This window comes from Acanthisitta chloris, unplaced genomic scaffold (assembly GCF_000695815.1).
Source record: "Acanthisitta chloris isolate BGI_N310 unplaced genomic scaffold, ASM69581v1 scaffold4221, whole genome shotgun sequence".
Taxonomy (NCBI): Eukaryota; Metazoa; Chordata; class Aves; order Passeriformes; family Acanthisittidae; genus Acanthisitta; species Acanthisitta chloris.
Window position 1 is genome coordinate 12,235 of NW_008655337.1, and position 24,041 is coordinate 36,275.

The 24,041-nt window shown below is 37.5% G+C and overlaps 1 protein-coding gene across 1 annotated transcript in view; it reads left to right on the forward strand.

Moving 5' to 3' along the window:
* Nucleotides 1-3,799: 3,799 nt before the first annotated feature.
* Nucleotides 3,800-24,041, forward strand: part of PLOD2 (procollagen-lysine, 2-oxoglutarate 5-dioxygenase 2) — a gene marked incomplete at its 5' end in the record, with an annotated part of 35,702 nt that continues 15,460 nt past the window's right edge. The window contains 9 exons of the mRNA XM_009083849.1: nucleotides 3,800-3,891; nucleotides 5,346-5,482; nucleotides 11,378-11,541; nucleotides 12,687-12,799; nucleotides 14,235-14,298; nucleotides 15,067-15,164; nucleotides 16,919-17,020; nucleotides 20,827-20,952; nucleotides 22,439-22,560. Coding sequence (XP_009082097.1) covers nucleotides 3,800-3,891; nucleotides 5,346-5,482; nucleotides 11,378-11,541; nucleotides 12,687-12,799; nucleotides 14,235-14,298; nucleotides 15,067-15,164; nucleotides 16,919-17,020; nucleotides 20,827-20,952; nucleotides 22,439-22,560 — 1,018 coding nt within the window. The remainder of the gene's footprint in view (nucleotides 3,892-5,345; nucleotides 5,483-11,377; nucleotides 11,542-12,686; nucleotides 12,800-14,234; nucleotides 14,299-15,066; nucleotides 15,165-16,918; nucleotides 17,021-20,826; nucleotides 20,953-22,438; nucleotides 22,561-24,041) is intronic.

The following is a 24,041-nucleotide window of genomic DNA, read 5'->3' on the forward strand; positions in this document are numbered from 1 at the left end:
CCATGGCCTAGAACAGGTATATAGCCTATGCAAAGGTTATCTGAATCTGTGTTCTACATTGTGGTCTAGTTAACTAGCACAAAGAAGTCTCATTCACAGGATTCATCTATAAGTCAACTCTGGCTTGGGCCTACTGTCCAAGCCCTAGCATTCCAAGTGGTCAGAAGCATTCCCTTTACTCAATTCTGCTGGAAGAAGCATCTCCCATGATGCTTTTAGAGATATTTGCCAGTAAAAGTGGTACAAGTTGTCACATCTAAATAAAGCCTCAGTATCCTAGAAGAATTAGGTTTATTTTTTTGCAATGTTGTATTAGCTAGAGGAGAATGGTTCTGCTTTCCTCATTTGGTTCATAATACCCTCTATAACAAGCCAAGGTAACTACCATTTAATGCACTTTGCATTGTCTCTCCATGCACACTATATATAGAATAAAAGCATGCTTCTCTGCTCTTTGGTCAGGCACAGCTTACTTTAAAAAAACCAAACTCAACCCACAAAACAAACAAACCCAAACAAAAAAACCCAAACCAACAAAGACTAAGAAATCTGTAAAGAAACTCTAATTATAGCATTTAGAGTTCCTTTAGAGTTTTGCTGCACTTAAAAACTACTTAAGTACCACATGCACCTAAAAATCAGTGGTATAACAGAGACATGGAAATAAAGCCTTTTAGATGTCTTCATCTGTAGTTTTGAAAAATTGGCCATGTGTAAATATGTTAAAACATTTCCAATGTGATTAATACCTTGAAAAATAGCTTTATTTTGTTCTGTGACTATTTGCAGACCTGACTCAGGCAGCCTACTTAGATTGCTTCATTGGCTGTCAGTGCAATATGGGTTCTTTTGCTGTTTCATGTCCATATAAACTGTTATTTGACTGCTTAGTTTTCTTCATTTTATACAGCTCAGGTTGAAATCCCTTATGATTTGAAACGTTATTCTCTTTCCTCCTGTTCCACAAAAGTCAAGTAACATACCAGGCTCCATAGTAAATCTTGAAATACATGAACAATGTGTATTCTATTAAGGGAGAGTAACAATATCCCATAAAGAGCAGTAGATTATTTTTTGCTTGCCAAGCTGTACTTGTATGTTGATTTAATACTTTCTTTGACTTAGTGACTGTGGAAGAAATCTGATGCAGCCCACATTTTGTCATTTACATCACATTGTCAAGTACAGATTTTTGAAATCCTTGCTGTTGCCATTCCTCAGGGAGGTGTAGGTGTGAAATACACCTACTCCAAACCAAATTCCTTGATTATAGTCTGTGACTGACTGGTCACCTAGGAAACTTTCAACAATGGATTCACTTAGCTTGGTGATGTAGACTGGCATGATTAGATTTTTCCAGTGACCTGTAATTTGAAAATGCAGTGCTTGAACAAAAAATAGTCATAATTTAATCTGTTCCATAGAGGAAGACCCTGTCCTCTGTCTTCAGTTCTGTTTTACTCATAGTCTAAGATATCGTGGTCTTTATTCATTCTGTGGTGACTTCTGTGGAATTACTTTAAACTGCATGACCTTTAGAATAAATTGGAGGTATTGAACAATTATTGCTGTGTTTGTCTGTATGTGAGTCACTGTGTCTGTGGATGTATTGTACTGGAATCCTCTGTGAAGGTCTTTCTGCCCTTTTGAGATGTACTTGCAGGATTTTCTTCTGATTTTTCCTTACAAAGTCTGCTAGCACTCAAGATGGAAAAAGGTGGAACAATTTATCTTCCAAATGTGTCTTCCCAATATTTTTGGTTGTTCAAGTTGAGTTGATTGAAGCATTACAGATATTTCCAGTTTCTTCTTTGCTGTTTATTATATTTGCAGGAGCATCAGTCTGGTTGAGTAGAGCCAGCAGTTAAAATTTTCACTAGGATTGTTGAGTGAGAACAACTTTCCTCCCAGCAAAAGAAAAAAGCTATGGCAGGATGTGAGACAAATCCACAAAATTGTGTGTGGTGGGGATGGCAAGTAGAAATGTTGTCTGTAGTTGAAGAGCTTGGGCAGTGTCAGATAAAACTGTAGAAACTCTGCTCAAGGCATGGAAAATTGGTTCTGGTGGTGTAAGTACTGGGCAGGTAGTCCTGTCACTGCTTAAAGGTTACATCTGTTCCAGGAGTGACTAGGTAAGAATAAAAGTCTCAAAGCAGATTGAGTTTCCAAGTCAGGGAAACCCTTAAACCGAGACCAGTAGAAAAAGCAGAGAAAGCACCATCTGTGCTTTTCTCATCCCTGTTCTTCCTCGTGCACCCCATTACTCTGGAGAATGGACTAGGCAGACCCCTGTCTGACCTGGTGCAAGTGTTCTTGGAAGTGATCTGTTGACTAGAGCTGAATTTAAGCCTTATTTCACTGGAAACATTATCAATGTCTCCTGAGTCTAGTCTCCACAGTTTGACTGCTGTGGCTGCTTTGGACAGACTTGAATTTCATTAGAACAAGGGGGTTTATGTTTCTCTACAAACTATGTGTGCTCCAGCAGTTATTATTTTCTTGACTGAGCAAAGGTACACATGAGATATCCTGGTACTTGGCTGCAAGGTATTGCATGAGTAACTTGCAAGGTGCATTTCTTATTCAAACTGGGAAGTTGGTCATGATCTTGTGTGTTAATTTTGCTGGTGTCACATAAAACATAATGGCAAGAGGTGATTGATTTGAATACACTTAGGATGGTGTCTTGGGTGTCTGAGGGTTGCTAAGCCTGTGATGGTGGACAAGGCTGAAGGGTTATAGGACTGTTCCTCACAGCAGCCACTTCTAGCACGTGTTACTGGGCTGGTAAACATAAATCCCCAGGATGCTTTTAGAGAAACTGAAGCAGCAACAGGCACTGTGTCTGGAATACTCATTATAGGCAATTAATTTTATTTTCTTGTAAGGGTTGATCTCCTGGGTTTTGTTTAGAAGGCAGCTTTTGCTTGAACTTGGGCTGAATTGGGGAACTGCAGTGTACTCTCACATCCAGGCTGGTCTGTTTAAATACTTGATTTTGGATAGGACTACTATCCTTCTCATAGCTTCAAATTATGTGGTTCTATTATGCAGCTTATTGCATAGGGTGTTAAATGTTATTCAATAATTAATTGGGAAGTTGTTTAGTGGGAATTCATGACCCCACTTGAACTGTGTCAGAAGCTCTGGAATGTGAAAAGGAAATTGGTTGCACAGTCATTTGCCTGCATGCAGTAAGAGGGCAAAATTAGCACTGCTATAATTTACAGAGGCTCTGAATAAAATCAGCAACCAAGCAAACCCCTTGCTCTTTGGTCTTTGCCCAAGGATTTAAAAGAACTAAACACTGTCTGTTGGGGGACTGGCTTCCATAGTTGGCTGGTTTTTTGTCTTGTTTCCGTGAGGAGTATGAACCACTGGCTTTCAGGGGAGTTACTGAGATTGGGTGAAGTTCTCTGGCACTATTCAGTCCTGTGATTAGGTCACAGGATTAGCTCAGACTGAAAAGTAGTAAGTTATTTTTGTGTTGAAGATTCCTTCCTGTCCAGTAGTCATACTGGCTTTGTTTTCATGTCTTGTGAACTAGCTGTTTCCAGAGCAGATAGGTTTTGTTTCTTCCACTTCCTGTGGACAATTCTAAATACGACACCCTTGTCCATAGAAGTTCTTGTCTGGTAATATTTCACACCTGTAATATGACAGTGTATTTGCCTCCTGTCTTTGAATGAGATACAGGCAAGTCATAAAGCCCCCTGCTCCAATGCTGTTCAATGCAGTTTTTGTTATAAACTGTGGCCTGAAAAAATATTAATACATGTTCCTTCTTTTTCTCCCACAGATAAACTACTAGTTTTTACTGTAGCGACTAAAGAAACCGATGGGTTTCACCGTTTCATGCGAACTGCAAAGCACTTCAACTACACAGTGAAGGTATTGGATGTTTTTGTACCATTGTTTGGTTTTGTATATGCTTTAAGACAGAAGCAGTGCAATGGTAACTGACCTTGCCTTAGCTTTCTTTCATGCTGGGGCAACGTAAAACATTGCAGAGCTTGGGGGCAGGTGGGGAGGGCACTTGCTGCTCTCCCTCTTGCTTACCTGCTCATCCCTCTCTGAACCACTAATGGGAGGGAGATGCTTCCACTGCCTCAGGAGCTGCTTTACAGGTTAGTAGCTTTGTGATCAGCATCCTCAGTCACTTATAGGTTCTGTCAGGGTTTATCATATAGCCTTGCTTTTCAGTGTGGCTGATTTTGTTTGAGTGAATACTTCTGGAAGGGGCAGTGCACTCCAAGGGCTTTGGATATCTTTCCATAAGCAGGGCTGGTTCCCTGCTGTGAGGAAGGAGGGAAGGTCACAACTCAAAATTTCACTGTGTTTCCCTGGAACCTGTAATTCTCTGAGAGGACAGTGTGTTTCTATCATTCTTGCCAGTCTTCTCTGCCTTGCTCCATGTCTTTGTATGTCACATACTGAGGTTGGCCTCTGCATGACCTTGGGAAAAAGGGAGGGCACTAACCTTCTAAACTTTTCCCACAAATTGGTTCTGCCAAGACAAAAATCCAGGAATTCAGATGGTGTTATGAATTTTTTGTGCTTGCCACAGTGTCTGCACTATAAATAGGAAATTATTTGGGTTTCTGAAGTTTGACTTCTACCACTGAATTCGAAGGACTGAGCGAAACTTTACTAGTATGATAAAGCTGTACTAAAACATCTGAGAAGCCTGAGCTCTGGATGTATCTGTTAGCTCTGCAGAGTTGTCCACAATGCCATGATACATAGTTCTTCCAGGTTTTATAAGTTCCAAAAACATTATGTTCAAAACCCTCAAAAAGTTTATTTTTCTTTTCTTTTTTTTGACATGTAATTTTCTATAATGCTTGGCTGGAGAGGAGTTTTCTTCTTAGCTGATCTTTAGCAGCAAGCTGTGTATTGGGGAACCTGTCATTCCCTTTTTGGACTTGCAATTGAATTATTTATGCCCTGATCCACCAAGATCTCCTGAGCTTCCTGTTCCTCAAGTGATTCTATTGGCTTTTAAAGGTCTCATTCAGAATGTTTTTTCTAATACAAATTGTGAAACTATTACTAGATTTTTCTTTTTTTTTTCCTGAAGGACACACATTTGAATAAATGGCAGTAGCAGGCAATTGCTTGATTCTTATTTGGTTAAGAAATGTCTCATGTTTTTGCAGTGATGTCATTGTGCTAAATGCTGCTTCAGACATGGAAAACTTATGATGCTGGAAGTGCAGCCTTGCTATGCTTTAATGTGTTGTTTCTGCTTTAACATCTGTTTTCAATGTCTGCTTAAAAAAAAAAAAAAGGCCTCATGGTTTTGGGTACTAGCAAAAAGTGTGTCTTTTTTTTTCTTATTCCAGGTTCTTGGAAAAGGTGAAGAGTGGAAAGGTGGTGAGCTGCCTAACTCTATTGGTGGAGGGCAGAAGGTTCGACTGTTGAAAGAAGGCATAGAAAGCTATGCCAATCAAGAGGACTTAGTTGTATTGTTTGTGGAATGGTGAGCAAACTTGGTTGTTTTGTTTTTTGTTTTAGTCTGGGTAGGCATGCCAAAGTAGGTGCTGTGACACACTGAAAGTTGCATGCTATTTTTCCCCTTTGCTGTTTATTTGAGTCTGCTTCTATAAATTCATTCATTCATAAAAGCAGTCGATTGCTTTTGGAGCAATTGTTACTTTTTTAACAGATTTGCAGATCTAAGATATTTATAGTTCTGCTGCCTCAGGGGGGTTAAAAAAATGTTACTGGGAGCTGTCAGGGTTTTAGGCAAGCATTTGTCCTCTCCCTGTTCAGCTGCAGTGAGAGCAGGACATGGCTGCAGGCTGGGAGTGTGGATGGGAGGGGGAGCAAAAGCAGCTTCAGAAGTAAAGTGGCCAGTAGGGACCAGAGACATAATCTTGTTCCATGAAGGAACAGTGATTATGGAGAAAGCTGGAAAATGGGCCCCTGAGGGAAGCACTTACCAGGAGAACTTCTTTTACATGTTAGAGAACTGAAACAAGAGGCTTGGTGCCAGATGTACCCCTGGTGCCTGTGGTGTCTGTGTGATGGAAGGATGGAGAGACAGTACTGATGTGGGTGCCAGATTACAGCTCACAGCACAGCTATGCTTGAACATCTGCCCTGGAGGCAAGATAGGTTTCTCCCTGCCACAGAAAACATGGAGCTCAAACATGTTCCAATGACACTTTTTCCATTGCTTCCCTCTGCTTTTTTTTTTTTTTTGCCTTCTCCTCTTGCTCCTATGACAACAGCATGATCAGAGCAGCTAAGAACCCATTTTACAGCAGCTGCCAAGCTCTTCCATGCTAGTGTTAACCAAAGTGAGTTCACAGCTCTAAAATAATCACTGCAAGGAAGGCCTGGGAGCAAGTCTTGAATCAGAAGTCCCAGTTGCAGATTGGCAGCCTTGGAGAGGTAGCTGAGTGCAAGATTGGAGATGTTCACACATGGGTTCATGCAGCTGTTACCAAGTCACGTTGGAATGTCTGCTTCAGAATCCTCTTTCAGCTTTTAACCAGCTTTATTTAGTTAGTTATTAAAATTTGACAACTGAAGAATTTTAGGGACACTTTTTCAAAGTAGAGTTTTGTCAGGATTTGTACATCCCAAGAGAGAAAGCAGTTGGATGTTGGCATTTTATGAAAAATTAGTTGGCTGTTTTGCATAAGTTAACACTTCATGAAAGTATTAAACTAGCAGCAAATGCAAAGCTGTTACTCAGTTTTCTGTTTGAATTTTACCTCTTGTGATGAGTAGAAGATAGACCTAGAAAACCAAAACTCTAAATCATCTTCACTAGTTTATAAATAGGCATTATAAGAGAAGCTCACTGTGCTGAATATTTTCTTTGTATGCTTAATTGACTGCAAAAATAACATAGTTTGGAGGTACATGTTCAGTTTTTGAATTTTTTCTTACTGACATGATCAATTTTGCATTTTTTAGGTGGAAAAAGTATCTTTTCTAAACACATGTGTTCAGTGTTGTCCTACTAACCATGCAATAACTGAAAGTTCTAACAATTAATTTGGAAGATTTTGTTCTTTACTAAATCAAACATTTTCCAAGTGTTTTCTACTTAAATTGTTTTCAAATTTATTATCCTGATTCATCACTATTTTCTCCCCATATGGTAAAATATGCAAATTTGTTATCAGATTGTTACCAGGGTATAGCTGAAATTCTTCTCCATCATAATTTCTTCTCTAGAGGAACTTGTTATCTGCTGGCATGAATGAAAGAGTACAGAGGACCATGTGTATTGAATTGCAGATGCCATAATCATTCTGGCCATGAAAAATCAGAGCTTAAGGCCTCCTAAATTCTTGAGGTTTAAGGCCTCCTAAATTCTTGAAGTCCATAATCCCAAGTACATATTTATTTAAAGCTGGTGGGACTGATTCCAAATAGGAAAAAAAAATAGTTTGCTGATTCTAGCATTATATTTTATTTCTAATGAGCTTTTTCATTTCCATAAATCCTGGTTTGCAATTTAAATGTTGATCAATGTAGCAGTAAGTTTGCAAAAGACAAATGATCTTTCTTTCTTCAGATGTGTTTTATTGTATTCATTGTGAAGCATTTGGAATATTAATCTTTGGGTTGGGGAAAGGAAATGTCTGGTTTGCTTACTGTAACTAGGCAAACAATTTCTAGGGAATTGTTTACTTAACAAACTTTGTTTCTTGGGGTTTTTTGTTGGGGTTTTTTTTGAGTAGTTTGTTATATGGATCAGAATTCTGGAACTAATTTGAACTTCTGTGGACAGCTTGTGTCTAGGTGTAGACAGCAAAATACCTGCAGATGGAATGCTATTTAAATTAGGCTCAGTTTTGCATAAGCTAACTACTGGTTTGTTTTGGACCATTTCAGATTGAGCTGGCTAATGGCCAGTGTAGACTGGATAAATTGATTGATGGTGTCTGTTCATCCAGAACTCCCACATCCATCTCTTTGTATCGTGGAAGAGCTTTGAAGCTTCTTTGTTGTTTGTTTCACTGGGGTTTGTGTGTTCACATTTTTCAGAAACTAAAGGATAATCCTATTTTCTACATATCTCAGAATGGTTAAGGTGTGATCCTTAACAAGTCCTCATTGTTATGAAAGTTGTGGATGCAAAAATTGCTTAATCAGTGCTAGAGGACCCGAGTCACTGTTGTGTTTCCCTGTGCTGGATGTGGAGCCAGGATGCTTTGCTTCTGCAAAAGAGGAAGAGGGATGAGTGGATTTCAGTCCCAAACATCTGCCATCTGGGAACTTCAGGAAATGGGCTTGGATTGTGGAAACTTTCTGATTTATTTTTTTTTCTGTTAGTTTTATTCTTGCTTTCTACTTAATTGGAAGGATTTATGAAGTATAAATAAAAGAGTATCTGAGCTTTTCCTGTTGCCAAGGAAGCCTGCTTTTTCCTGGATAGATCCACACCCTTTCTTCCCTCTCAAGTTTTGAAGTCCTGTTTAAAGTTAGTCATGTGCATCTTCCATAATAACAGTATAAACTTTCAAGGATAGTCCTGGGACCTGTTTTATGATAGTTTTAGTGGTTTAGACCCGAGGTGAATCCTCCCTTAGAGTAGGAGTTGAATGCTGGATAGACTGAATGTAGTCTGACATATCAAGTAAACAAGGTGAATTATGGATTTATAGATTTTCATTTGAGTCCAGAAGTTTTCCCTGTTGCCTGGAGAGAAGCAGCTGATGAGGACAGTGGCAGAAAGGGGTGAAAGGCTGGTGAAGGTGTCCTGGCCAGGAAGAGGTGTGGTGGCAGTAAGTCACCTCTTGACAAAACAGAGGGCTTTGAACATCAGTGAAAAATGTAGGTTCATATAAGTCACCTCTTGACAAAATAGAGGGCTGAACATCAGTGAAAAATGTAGGTTCATGCTGGATTAATGCTCCTGCATAATATCCATTGCAGTTTAGCAGCTCCTTTGGATTATAAACTCTGCTGTATTAAGTAGCATATCCCTTTCACAAGCAGAGCCTGTGGCTGGCTCAACATGTTGCTCAGCTTTGGCTTTCAATGATAGTCCTTGGAAGCAATGTTCCAGGGGTGTTTGGTTCCTTCCTGCAGCTGTAAGTCATAGCAGCAGCAGCACTAACCTGATCAAAGAGGAGAAGCACAGCCTGCCATAAGCTATTAAGTTAAAGCCTCAGACAAATCTCTTCTTGTCTGTCTTCGTTGTCTCCTGTTTCTTCCTCGTTCTACAGGCTCATTCTGGCATTGAATTGGGCTACAGCAATTGAATGGAAAAGGGAGCAAAGTATATTCCTGTATATTTGGGCAGAAACAGGCATTTTTTTGCAAAACTGGGAAAGCTCCAAAATGTAGAATATTTCTCTCATGCATTCTTCTGCCAAAGTTACAGAAAAACATAACAGTGAGAGTTTTAAGAAACCCACTTACGTAGGCTATATAACACAGTTCCTCTCCAGGGTTCATACTTTGCTTTGCAGTGAAAATCTTATTTTGCCTTTGTAATGCAGCTGTTGTTCAGTTTTCTTAGGCCAATTTCATGGGATGCCCTTCAAAGAAAAGATATCTTAAATAAGAAGAGTAATAATGGAGTATCATAAGTCAGTAATGGTTGATCTGTTGGTGCTATTGCTGGGTCCTACATTGCAATGCAAAAAGTTGTGTACTGCAGGTGGGGGTATAGCTGTCCTTGTTAGCCCAGCTAAAAGACTTTACAAAAAAAAAAGTCTTGGTCAAGGTTGGACCTTGATTCTTGGTAGCTGTACTGTTCCTTTGCCATATACCAAGGCTGATGATTTTCAATTACTAAGGTACTTGGGTGGAATAAGAATATAACCTGCATTCAGATGAAGAAACTGTGAGGCCGTGATGCTGGCATTAAATTCAAATATTTTGCTGCTTCAGCCAGAGACTAATCTGTGGGTCATTCTTCATGCTCTGTAAAGTGAACCTTGAAGTGAGAGGCACTGGCACAGGTTGCCTAGAGAAGTTGTGGATGTTCCATTCCTGGCAATGCCCAGGCCAGGTTGAATGTGGCTTTGAGCAACCTGAGCAACCAGGGATGTGTGGCATCCCTGCCTGGTGTGGGGATTGAAAGCAGATGATGTTTGAGGTCCCTTCCAACCCAAACCATTCTGTGAATCATGCTTTTATATGTAGATCTCAAGTACAAATAAAGAAACCTTATACTCTGAAAATTTTTGTACTTTATGTGTGTTTTTTCAGGTTTTGTTTGGTTGTTTGGATGTTTCTCTGTGTGCTTTTATATGTAGATCTCAAGTACAAATAAAGAAACCTTATACTCTGAAAATTTTTGTACTTTATGTGTGTTTTTTCAGGTTTTGTTTGGTTGTTTGGATGTTTCCCCCCTCAGAGGCATTGATTTAGATATGCTTCAACAAGAAGAAACCACTAGGCTTGTGATACTACATTCTTACATGATCTTTGCCAAAGCCATTGCTTTTATATGTAGATCTCAAGTACAAATAAAGAAACCTTATACTCTGAAAATTTTTGTACTTTATGTGTGTTTTTTCAGGTTTTGTTTGGTTGTTTGGATGTTTCCCCCCTCAGAGGCATTGATTTAGATATGCTTCAACAAGAAGAAACCACTAGGCTTGTGATACTACATTCTTACATGATCTTTGCCAAAGCCATGTAGGTTTTTTTCTGTTTTGGAGTAGTGTTGACCTTCAGCTGTGGGTAACTGCTGAAGATAAGTCCTTCACCTTTAGGACTTTGTCCTCAATAGGAAATGAGACTCAAATCTGATCAACATGTAAATAGGTTGAAGGGGAGAAATCTATGTATTGGCAAGATGCAACACAGTGTAAGTTTATGGGCAACTAGACCTTACTGAAAAATTCCTAAGTGTGTTCTTGGTAAGTCTTTTCAGAAAAGTCTGTTGTGCTTTTGTGTTTTGGAACAGGATCATCTACAGTTTCCCAGTGAAAGTCACCTACATTATCTTTCAGTCCTACTCTGTCAAGTTTTCTTTTTTTTTCTTTTTTCTTTTTTCTTTTATTGTTGTTAAAAGCATAAACAGTTTTCTAAAGGGGAAAAAATATTTTTTAAACTCAAAATACCTGAAATAGGAAAATCAATTTCATGTAAACAAAATGCCAAGGAAAAACAATGTCCAAATGAGAAGGTTAAAAACCAAAAGGGGAAACTGTATTGGACAAATAGTATAGATTGAAGTTTTTTCCTACAGAAGGTTAAAAAACAAAAGGGGAAACTGTATTGGGCAAATAGTATAGATTGAAGTTTTTTCCTAGAGGGGTATAAAATTTTTACATGATGGTAAAACACTATTCAATTGAGTCATTTTAAAATTTGAATATTCCAATGACTTGTTTTGAACACAGAAACATGAAAATTCAACTAATCTAATGGATGTATTTTCTTTATATTTCAGCTATGATGTTATATTTTCGGGAGGCCCTGAAGAACTGCTGAAGAAATTTCAGGAAACTAATCATAAAGTGGTGTTTGCAGCAGATGGACTAATTTGGCCAGATAAAAGGCTAGCTGATAAGTATCCTGTTGTCCGAAGTGGAAAACGATTCCTGAACTCAGGAGGCAAGTGCAATCCTTGAACACATTAAACTCTTGAACACGACTTGCTTCTGTTACCTGTTTTATGTATTTGTGTGTCCAACTGTTCCTGAATTCCCCAAGTGTAAAATTGAGGATTGGGTTCTGCTGTCATCTTTTTTATCTCTCCTCCACATTTGAACAGTTCCTCTTCTGTGCTCAAGCAAAGTTTTCATTCAGACTTGCATAGTGTTTGTTTGGTGATAACTTGTAAGCAGTAGGTAAATAAAGTAACAGCCTAGCAAGCCACTGTGCATTGCAATGACATGCTGTGCAAGGGTGACCCAGTTGCTTCAGAAACAATATAGTGTCCAAGCCCAGTCAAAGCAGCACATGCTGTTTATAGGCACAGTTGAGTTGGGTCACAGAATTTCCTGACTTGGCTGTTCTTGGAGATGTCTGCATACAGTGCAGATGTGCTGGTAGCTCTGCCTGGCCTGTCAGCATGGCTTATGTAGTTTATTCCAAAAGAAGTGGGAGTTCCTTCTGTTATTCTCAGTGATGGGTTAATTCTGGAATCCTCTTTTAAATGCCAGCCTTGATAATAATTTTGCAGTTAATACATACACTGATACTCTATAACTGCTACAGAGCACAGTGTGTCACTTCTAGGTACATGGTGCTGACCAGTGAGCAGATCTAGGTGTGTCCCAGTTTCTTTTGCTCCTCCTTTACCTCACCTGTCTGCCCTATCTTTTTTTATTTTGGCTTAAAAATAATATATATTGGTTTTGAGTTGAATTCTCTTTGTATTTCTGGCAGTAGTAGATTCAGGCATCTCTGCCAGTAAGAAGTGATTGATGAAAATGTAACTTTTTCCACAGAAGGGCTGTGTAAGAACAGTAGAAGTCTAATCTCATGTGTTGGCATTTTCCAGACCATCCTAAACAGATCTGTTTTATTTTTTTTCTTAGAATAGTATTAGCATAAAAATAATCCTTAATTATGAACTCTTTGAAACAGAATTGGTACATATCACAGGAAGAAAACTGGATTTTTGAGCCAAGTTTCATGAATTTCATACTTTTCTTTTGCTGGCCCCAGTCAGAGTGAAGTCCCTGATTAGCAGACAGCATTGGCAGAGTAGTGTTTTTTTTATAGAAATAACCTATTTGTGTGTGATGTTGCAGGATTTATTGGTTATGCTCCACATATAAATCGTATTGTGCAGCAGTGGAATCTGCAGGATAATGATGATGACCAGCTGTTTTACACCAAAATCTATATTGACCCATTGGCAAGGGTAGGTAGCAACTGGCTTTCTCATTTCTTTCTTCTTGAAATAACATGCTGCTCCTCATAAAACACCAGGAGATAAAAAGGAATGCTTTCTCTTTATTCTGGAGTGCCATGTTGACAGTTGTGTTTGCTCTCCTGAGGTTCCTACTGTTGGAATGATGAACAGGCTTCTGAAGGGTCATGACTTGATCTATTATTTCAGGCTGTCTTCAGATCCAGGCAGGTTGTGCTTCATTGTTAGAAATAATAGCTCTGAGGTATATGATCAGACACATTCATCTCAATAAGGGTCCCATGTACTTGGCGGTTTGACGGCCAGAGAATGTGGCATTTTTCCAGGATGTCACTGAACTACTTGCTGATCCAGTGTTTTATATTTTGACTTGTTGCCATTTCAGATCCTGTCTTCAGCTTTTGTGCAAACACGTTCAAATAAAGCTGCATCATCAATTTTTGGTGAAGACCTCTCTGTACTCTAGCTTAACAAAGTTCTCTGCTGAATAGCAGCATTAAAGCATGATAGATATCAGAGGCTGATGCTGGAAAAAGAAGACTAAGGGAAGTTGACAATGTATTGATGCAAAAAGACTTTTAGAAGCTGATACGGAAGAATTTTGAGAACGATTTTGATCATTTGAATGCTTAAGGCAGATGTAAAATTTTTGAAATATATACATGTTGGTTTTGTCATAACATAATGGAAAGCCAGGTCTGTTTGGATACATGTTCAGAAATAGAATAGAATATTTCTATTGGAAGGGACCTACATCTAGTCCAATTGGTTTACCAGTATGGCACTGACCAAAAGCTAATGCATGTTATAAGGTCATTGTCCAAATGCCTCTTAAACACTTGTCAGGCTGGGGGCATTGACAACTTCTCTAGGAAGCCTGATCCAGTGTTTGACCACCCTCTTCATTATCTGTACAAGGGTTTTCAAGTGTGTGTTCCCGATTATGTGCTTCGTTCAACCTTTTTAAAATGGAAAATATGGTACTTCAAGTAAGAATCTAAGTAGGATTAATAATACAATGTTAGGAACATGTTTTAAAACCACTGATGTTTTCTATTCTGACACGATACTTAAATTTGGCTTTTGTATCAAGATTGTGAAACACAGTATGTTTTGTTGCTTGGCCAAGACTCCTTAATTATTTTTTTCAAGACACAAATTTTCTTTGGCTTATACTGCTAAACTGCAGTTCCTTTGCAGAGTTATGAACTTTATCCTGCAAGTTTAGATAAAGTTACTGCACATATATAATTGATTTCTATACAGCTGCACAACTCGGGAATATAGAAAAATATAACAGTGTGAAATAAAGAACTGAGCATGTAGTTTTGCCTGGTTACTTATTTCCACTGTGGTAGAATTGCAATGTTACTGTAAAAACATTGGCTCTTAGAAGGCCTCAACATCTGTGGTACTTTTATTTCAGGAGCGTATTAATATTACTTTGGACCACAAATGTACAATTTTCCAGACCTTAAATGGAGCTGTGGGTAAGTGTATGATTTACATGTTATATTTTATTAACTGTTATTAACACTTTCTTTGCTCAATCATGAATGTAGTTCCCTAAATATATGCTTGTTTTAAAGATGATGATGACCAGATTAGTTGCAGGTCTTTTGGGTTAAATATTAATTAACTTCTCCCACTGATTAAATATTTGATTTAAATTTTAAAAAAAGAGTTTTCAATAAATGAAGTTAGCAGTAAATACAGAGTTAAGAACCATTTTTCCATCTGCCTTTCACAAACTTAATTACAGGAGTAAGATTGGTAATTAAAATTGCATTTTAGATATTGTCAAGCAAATGGCTATACATAATGAAGTGGAATGTGGAATAATGTAGAATTTCCTTAATTCAATTTAAATTGAAAAATGGCATCTCTGCAAATTTGCTTTCTTACATTTAACCTCCAATTATGGAGCAACTTTTTATAGTCAGATCATATCTGAAAAATCTCTGATTTCTCTATAAATAGCATTTGCACTAAATTAGAGTTATTTTTAAAGCAGGTTTTATTCCAGTATTCAAGGCTGCCAATGGCAAACTGAAGTTTGATGGAACCTTATTTAGCATAAAGAGCTTAGAATTCAAGATCTAGTTATGAAAAAAAGCCCAAAACAAAAATAACAAAAAAGAACAAAAGCTTCCAAATAAGTAACACTGAGACTGATAGCATCAGCAAGGACTTATGGAGCTCTGATATTTTAGCTTTTATTTATGAACTTATTCCTGTATGACTTTGTTGATTTGCAGATGAAGTCCTTTTGAAATTTGAAGAGGGAAAAGTAAGGGCAAGGAATTCAGTGTACGACACGCTACCAGTCACCATTCATGGAAATGGTCCAACTAAAGTGAGTGACTCTTTTTATTTTCATGCAAACCCACAATTTTAATAGAGGCAAAAAAGCCAATGGTAGAAGAGCCTGAAACAGTCCTAGCACACCACCATGGCACATTTCCATTTCATGTGATTAGGAATTGTGAGGATAAAATCCCCATTATAATACATCACGTTATTCTGCTGTCACTGTGACTTGATTTTGCTGCTGAAACAACTCATTCTGCTCCCAAATTCATTGTAGCATGGGATATTAGAAGCAAATTATGTTCATTTGATCACTGCCACAAAGCAGTTCTTGAAGCTGGTGAAGAATATCTATCTGGTTAGGACATGATAATCAGAAGAATAGGTTTTCAGGGGGAGGAGAGGGTAATTAACCCAGAGTGACAGGCTGGGATACAAAACAGTAACACATCTGTACCTACTGCAGACCTGGGTGTGTATACACATGTATAGAAATAATATTATCTAGGCAAAAAAAAGTAATAAATCTATCTGTATGCATGTGTGTGTATATATGTACACACCATGGCTGGCTTTGATTGTTGTTTTCAGTGTCATTAATTGCTGCCTACAATGTGCCCATGGCACATGAGCTTTGGGTTCATGGTAGAGCTGTCTGCCCTGCAAAACAGCAGTTTCAACAGATTCTGCTCACATGTAAGGATTCAGTAGTCCAGGGGACCTGGCACAGTTTCTCAGAGAAATAGCTGTGCTTTGGTACTTGGCAGTTGCATTTTTTTGTTGTATAACAAAGTGTAAAGGTCCATCACTTCTAGTAGCATCTGTTGGCTGAAGGATTGGGCATGGCTACTTTCTAAATTGTGAAGAAATGTTCCTTACTGTAGCTCCTTATCTTCAGAAAAATATCTTTCAGGGGAGTGAAGTAAAGTTTGAAACTCATTAATATCCCAGAGACTGCTGCTGCTTAGTTTTTGCACTGTATTTAATTTTTGGAATTGGTGAATTTAATGATCCCTTTATCTGTTTGGCTTATAATTACTTAGTAGTGGTGAAATATGACCAATTTCTTTCATGTTGCTACAGCGATTTCTGCCTCAATTAAATCCTCAAGTTATCTATCATCACTGGATTTGCTGACACTTTGCCAGTGAAAAGAAAAGCTCTGTGTTTTGCAGTTGGGCATACAGTTTAGGATGGAACACTTTATACTAATCCCTGAGTTATGCTGCATTAAACAAAACTCCATCTCTGCATGTAGTGGTGCAGTTTTAAAAACAAAGAGGAAACTTTTGCTATGTATCACTTTGTCAACGTGATTAGATTCTTCTGTTTAAATTATAGAATAGAATTAAGGAGACAATAGTATAATAGGATTGGAAAAACTTTTCACTAGTTATTGAATAAATTAGCATGAAAGTAATTGCTAGAATTAACTCCAAATAGTTAAAAGGCTTTTGTTGGTAAGACCCCTCTGTTTTGTATTTAATATCTTCCATTTACAGATTAGTAAATAGCATCAGTCAGAGACACTTCTTTGAAACAGATCCCAGATTATCCTCATCTTCTGACTCGTAATACTTTTATTTTTATTCTCAAGTGCAATGTCATCTTTATGAAATACTCTTTTTTTAGACTTGATGGAATAAGAAAAGGTTTTTACCAGCTATTTTTGGATGTTTCTTTGTTGTCACTTGCCTTTAGGTACAAGAGATTGAATGAGTAAATCTGAATTGTTTGAAAGGTACAGATCATCATTTGCATGCATCTTAAATTAATCTGAATTGTTCATTTATTTACCAGATTCACTTGAATTATTTGGGAAACTATATTCCTAATGCTTGGACACGGGAAACTGGTTGCAGTGTTTGTGATTTAGATTTACTGGACCTGTCAACAGTAATGGTAAGAATAATTTTCACTACAAGAAACCCCTTTTGAATACAGTTGATAGATGTGTAGTGATTTCTGGGGCAAAGTGGCTTCATTATGCAATATTATGTTTTGTAGACCTTCAGGACTTTTTTTTTCTGGTATATGAAACTGTAACGATGAAATTTTAATTTACTGGCATTATCAGTATTTTTAGAAATGTTCGTATGCATGTGTTTAAATATAGGTTTCCCCAATATGACCAAAATGATCCCATCCCCAAAACTCCCTCCAGATCCTTCCCACTGCTCACTGAGGGTGAATGAATAATTTTTGAATCATCCAAGGTAAAAGTGAATAATTAGAATTTTGCAGGATGTGAAAAAAAAATCTAGATATTTCAGATTTTTAACAGCAGACCTACAAAATACTTGAGATGCATCACTGAACAATTTCTATCACAAATAGTTTAATTGTTCACTTCAACATGGCTACAATTACTATTTTCTGAGATAAAGAAGTTTTGACTGTTTCTCTACCTGGCAACATGGCTAGAAATTACTATTTTCCAAATAGTTTTTCCAAAACATCCAAAAGAAGTTTTGACTGTTTCTCTACCTGATAAAGGACAATGCAGATATCTGTATTAAACATGCAAATGTGTTTCTGTAGCTTAAATCTGGTGTAATTGAGATTGGATTTCAGTTCAGTCTTTAGAATTTTTATAGAACAAACATACACATGCACGTGGCATGTGTGTATATCCAATATTTGGCAACTTTGGCTCCCAGCATGACATCTTTAGTGGCTTTATGAATATTTCAGCTTCTATTCAGTCAATTTTAGGCAGAGTAAATACTAAGCTCTACCATGTGGAATCATAAGGCTTGGACATTAAACACACATTCTGATTATTCTTAACAGGCTGTTTCCAGCAGCTGTTGCAATTCTGTTCTGCATTGAAGATTTAAATGAGAACAGGTCTTAGAAGGTCATGTTGATGGTAGCATGAAAGAAGTATTGGGTTGTTATCTTGGTAATGAAAGGAAAAAAGTGCAAGAATTTCTGGGCAATAAGTAGCTTATGGACTGGAATATAACTTTAAAAAGTTATTGTTGAAATTGCAATAATTTTCAGATTCTTTTTATATTTTTCAATAATATAACATTTGAATGGTGTAGCAATGTCTGCACTCACATCATAAAGTTTACCTGAGGAAAGAAGCTGTCTTAAGTTTGTCCTAAAGGTGTTGGTAATTAAAACATGGTTGGGGAGCAGTTAAAGCCAGTAATTAGGAGTAGCTTTCAATGATTTGCTGGATAACTTCTTATAGTTGATGTATATCTACTTGGAATGTATCTTCCTTACTGTAATGCATTCTTTGGACTTCATACCTCACTTCCTCTGCCAGCAGAAATAACAAGACCTCTCCTTGGCCTCGAAGTGTTTACTTCAGGCATTTCAAAGTACAAGCAGTATTTCATTTTCTGAGCACACTTTCTGTTCAGGCCTGCCTGGCTGCTACTTAACAAGAAATCTTCAGTGAAAAGAGCAATATCAGCTCTGTGCCTCTAATTATTTTTTCCATATTCTTTTTTTTTAAACTTTATGCATTTATAGACTCATATCTTCTGAGGATTTTGCTTGGTTCTGGGGGTTACCTGCAAAGGACCCGAGAGCTACATAGGCAGAGTCTTTTGCTCAGTCCTTGTCTTCTTCACAGACACAGGATTTCCCAGGCTGTGGTCATGGCTGAAGTGTGGAAACACTCAGTAATTGCTTTCTTCTGGTCATGTCAGCAGCCTGTGACACCCCCAAATTAGCTACTTGCCCAGGTAAAGCAGTGTAATGAAAAATAAGTTGAAGAACACACACAGACTCAATAAGTGTAAATTTTTGCCACTTTAAATAATTTTTTTCTTATTTTTCTACAACCTAAATTAAATTGGACAACAAACTAGAACTCCTTAGAATTGCTTCTTAAATCCTAAAGCTTGTTACTGGTATGGAGACTTTGCTGGAAAGAGTAAGAGTGACCTATCCTCTCACTTCACTGTCAACTCTTGTGCCAAGGGATCCTGGATTTTGCTTTGTGTAGTTGGACTGAGACATTGTCTTGTGTTTCTTTCAAAAATTCTCATATGCTCAACTACTGCTTGTGGAAAAAGTAAACTTTAAAAGTCAAATCTATGACCTCAGTGAAAATGAGAAAATTTGTCAGAAACTCTAACGTCCCCATTCTCCCTATAACCACTGTCAACTCTTGTGCCAAGGGATCCTGGATTTTGCTTTGTGTAGTTGGACTGAGACATTGTCTTGTGTTTCTTTCAAAAATTCTCATATGCTCAACTACTGCTTGTGGAAAAAGTAAACTTTAAAAGTCAAATCTATGACCTCAGTGAAAATGAGAAAATTTGTCAGAAACTCTAACGTCCCCATTCTCCCTATAACCTTTGCAGATCCAGCCTGAATCTATTTTTCTTTATCCAAGAGATAAAGGGGAAAATGACTTAGAATTAGTAAAATGTACAAAATGTAATTATTGCAGCAGGTGTAGCATTGGAAGTACATGTGCATCCCCAGTTTAGCCCCATGGCATGTGCTGCTTTCCTTGTCACTTGCAATCAGTGGTTACCAGAGAATATTACAGGTGCTTTTTTTCATGATTCATCAGTGTACTTGTTTTCATCAGTTACTTTGAAGTTATTAGGCTCTCTGCATGAAGTGCTTGCTGTGTTTGCAGATGAAGTTGTGAGCAGGGGGTTGTCAAGGTAAACATTTGTGCTCCATGTTTATGATCTGCTGCCTCTGCCAGGGTGTTTCTGAATTTCCAATGCAGACAGTGACACTGGAAAACCTCAGCATGAGTTGATGGCTTATCCAGACACTTTTCAAGCAGGTGTTGGCTTGCTTAAGGAAAGCTAACTTTGCGGCCTTTTATATTCATATAAGGCTTTTCTCTGAGCCTTGCAGTGGGATAGATGTTTATAATAGCTGTCTGGTTTAGAGATGGAAATAAATTTGGTTTCATCAGTGTATTTCTTTGTGTAGGAGTCCAAGCCTTTGAAGGTTTAATGGCTTTATCTTGCATAATGTAATAATATACTTGAAGAATACAGGAATGCTCTCCATGTTTGTTTCAATGGTCATGATCTCTATCAAGCACGTACAAACCAGGAATTAATACTGCTGTTCAAAATTCACCTTAAGGTGCAGAAAAGTTTGATATCCTTGGATGCCAGGGGAGATGATCTAGTTAGATCATCAAAGGTCTTTCTAAAATCAGTGAGTAGGGAAGTAAAGCAGAGCTCACTTAAAATGGTCAGAGAGAACTTTACAGAAGTGACTTGCAGCCTTTGGTTTAAAGTATAGATGAGTAAAATAGTTTGTGGTATTTATTATTTGATTACTTCTGGAAAACTGATCTTCCTTATATTTTCTTGTAAATGTAACTTATGTGTGTATGTTATTTTCAAAAAATTAATTTACCATGCTGTTCTACTGGTATATTTCTTTAAATGCCTTTTTTTTTGTCATTTTAGTATTTTTTTAAAAGTAAGAATTTAAAAAAAAACATAATACATTATTTTCTACTTCCAGTTTCTGTTATTGAACTCACGGAGTTTTCTAGCAATATTAACTCCATTATCTTTGCTTATTTTGTGAAGCTAGTCAAAATAAAAAAGGTTCATAGCTCTTTTGAGCTAGCTGGCTTTGATTGCTTGAAAGCTGTGTGGACTAAGTTTTTACTACAACATGACTTTAGTTGCTCTTTCATATTACTAATCTTAGAAAGGAGGCAAATCTTATTGGTTGTGTCAAAATATCATTTTTTTTAGGAATATCCAAGAGTAAAAATTGGTGTTTTCATTGAACAACCCACTCCTTTCCTAACTAAATTTTTAGACAGACTGTTGACTCTGGACTACCCACGGGAGGCACTCAGTATCTTCGTTCATAACAATGTGAGTATGATGATATTATTGTGCAAAGCTTCAATTTTTGGAAATTATTCTGTGAATCAGTGTGCGAGGGCGTATATGGATTCTGTATAGGGGCATAGTTAAAATGTATAGGAACAGATAACCTTTCAGAATTTAGTATGCAGAGCTGGAAAAAATACACAAATTCAATGAAATTGTGGCAGGGCTTACTGAAGTCTATTTAAAGAAACTGCTTAGATTCTCTTACTGCTGAAAAATGTATTTTGAAGTGTGAGCTTCTAGAGGAAATACTGATTGACATAAAATGTTACAGTAGATTAAGATTAGAATAGTTCAGTTGGAAGGTACCTACAATGATCATCTAGGCCAACTGTCTGACACTTCAGGACTGTCCAAATGTTACAGCATCTTATTAATAACTGTCATCTAATAGTTGACTTGGGATTTGCTGTTCATCTTGTTGATACTCCATCCATGTGTGTTTCTCCTGGCACTCCTAATGGGTCCCATGGGAAAGACTGGTGTGTTCAGACATATTCTGATTGTCACTAAACATAAGTTGTCGGAGGTTTTTTAAATACTTTTTGCTAATTACCTAATGATCTGGTGTTGCTGTTACTTCACCAGTGACTTCAGTCAGTTCTGCTATTTTGAGCAGCCTGGTCTGGGGAGGGTGTCCTTGCCAATGGCTGGGAAGGTTGCAAGGAGATGATATTTAAGGTCCCTTCCAACCCAAACCATTCTGTGAATCTATGATTTTAATGAGTGAGGTGTCAGATGTGTAAGCCTTTTGGAAGAAACTGAGCTGGAAGAGAAATGGGAGTAAAACTTACTTCTATCATTTTTCCCTAAGTTTGCATTACTACTGGTATAATAGCACAAAAGGGATGAGTAATAGCAGTAGATCTTGTCTTTAAAGCATTTGTTAGGGAATGTTAAAGGTGAAATGTGGGAGGAAAAACCCTACCCAATATGTTAATTATTTTAATATCAGCCATAACAGGCAAAAGCCACAGTGAGATCACAATTTTGGAAGTATTGTGTGCAGCTGAGATCTCGTAAATTAGAGGTAGGGTAAATAGAAATTAAAGATGCAATCAGAGAGACTATATTTAAAAGTAACAATGTCTGTGCCTGCACACTTTGATACAGTTGGCAGTTCCCTCTCTAAAGTGATTCTGGAATGGCATAAAAACCCCCCTCTATTCCACTGAGGTTGTAGGATGGGTTTTAAAGATCGTAACAGAAATACCCTGGAAAAATAAACAGTCTGTGAACCTCACATCATTGTACAGCTTTGATTAATAATGCTGATGTGTTGGATTATTTTGCTAAAATTTTGGACAGAAGAGCTTCATTTTAATGACTGATAGATACTGGACTGTTTTCTAATACTATTTGGCATCTGTTTATTTAGGTTAGAATACAATGTGTTGGGCACTATGTTTATGATTTCATAGCAATTTGTAGTTTATATTCCCTATAAATAATGTTAACATGATTACAGGAGGTTTACCATGAAAAGCACATCAAGAAATTCTGGGAAAAAGCCAAGAACATTATCAGAAATATAAAAATTGTTGGACCTGAAGAAAATCTGAGTCAAGCAGAGGCCCGGAACATGGGAATGTAAGTTCTCATTTGTAAGTCTGTTATATTGATGCATACATTAACATTTTTTTCATCTTGCATGTATATTGTTTTGCATCTTAAATGCTAACAACTTTATATCTTAAGATGTGAAAGTTGGAGCTTTTGTTAGAAAAGATTTAGATATAAGATGTGAACTGCTGAGTATTTTATGGTGTCAGTCTAATATTAAAAGCTGTTGGTCCTTATGAAAACACCTCTCTGGTTTGGACCATTTCAATAGTCTGTGATCTTGTCTCCTGATGAAGGCATAGACAATGTGTAAACAAAAGTATTTGCTTTATTTTTATTTATTTTAAATCCAAAATATTTTCAAGCTAACTTACTGCAGAGTTGTCCTAGTCTCTACTCTTTTTTCTCTTTGTTTTTGGGGTTTTTTTTTGTGGGTTGTTGGTTGTTTTTTTGGGGTTTTTTTTGTTTGTTTGGTTGGTTTTGGTGACATTATATTTAAGTAAGCATATGGTTAAAGCTTTTCCTGGGTGTACAGGTGACTGAATTATATTTCTTCTTCCTGTGGTTCAAAGAGGCAGGAATATCCTTCCAAAGTGCTCTAGCAGAAGTTTCTCACTAATCCTTCAGTGGGGATAACTTGAAAAGAGTCATTCTTCAAACATGTTTATTGTTTTGATTTACAGACATTGATATATTTAGTCTTCTGATTAATTTTGCCCTGCCTCTATCTGCATTATTGACTGATAGTTTTGCTCTGTCTGCCTCAAACACTTGTTCTTCTCTCCTTTTCCAAAGTAGCTGCTCTTTGTGTGTCTCTGTTAATTTCTAGTAGATTTAGAATTAATTTGATCTCCTCACTTAGACATTTCACACAGAGTCTATTTATTTGAAGGAGCAAAACAGACTTCAATTAATACAGAGAGAGGGAACTTAAGCATTGAAGGTCTGGTTTGTTTTCAGCAGAATACTTTTGAGCATATAATGGAGCTGGATCAGGTTTCTCCTGACCTCTCCTTTTTTCCTTGTTTTTGGCTCAGTAAAAGCTGGTGATAAATCACAATGAGGTTCTCAGTTAATGGCTCTTACATTGGTATGAATGTGAGAAAATAACATTTATTCAATTTCACCCATAGCTGTGCAGCAAACCGAAGTCTACTTTTCTCATTCACATAGTAGGGAATTATTGAAGCATTTCAATTGAAACATCTTTATTGCTGATCTGGACATGGGGATTGAGTACATCCTCAGTAAATTTAAAGATGACACTGAGTTGGATGGGAGGGTCAGTCTGCTTGAGGGTAGGAAAGTTCTACAGAGACCTGGACTGACTTGATCAGTGGCTGAGAATTACTGCATGAGCTTCAGTAAGGCAAAGTGCTGGTCCTGCACTTGGGACACAACAGCCCCATGCAGTGCTACAGGCTGGGGGAGGAGTGGCTTGGGAGTTTTTTGTCAGAAAGGGACTTGACAGTGCTAGTAGACAGCAGCTCAGTATGAGCCAACACTCT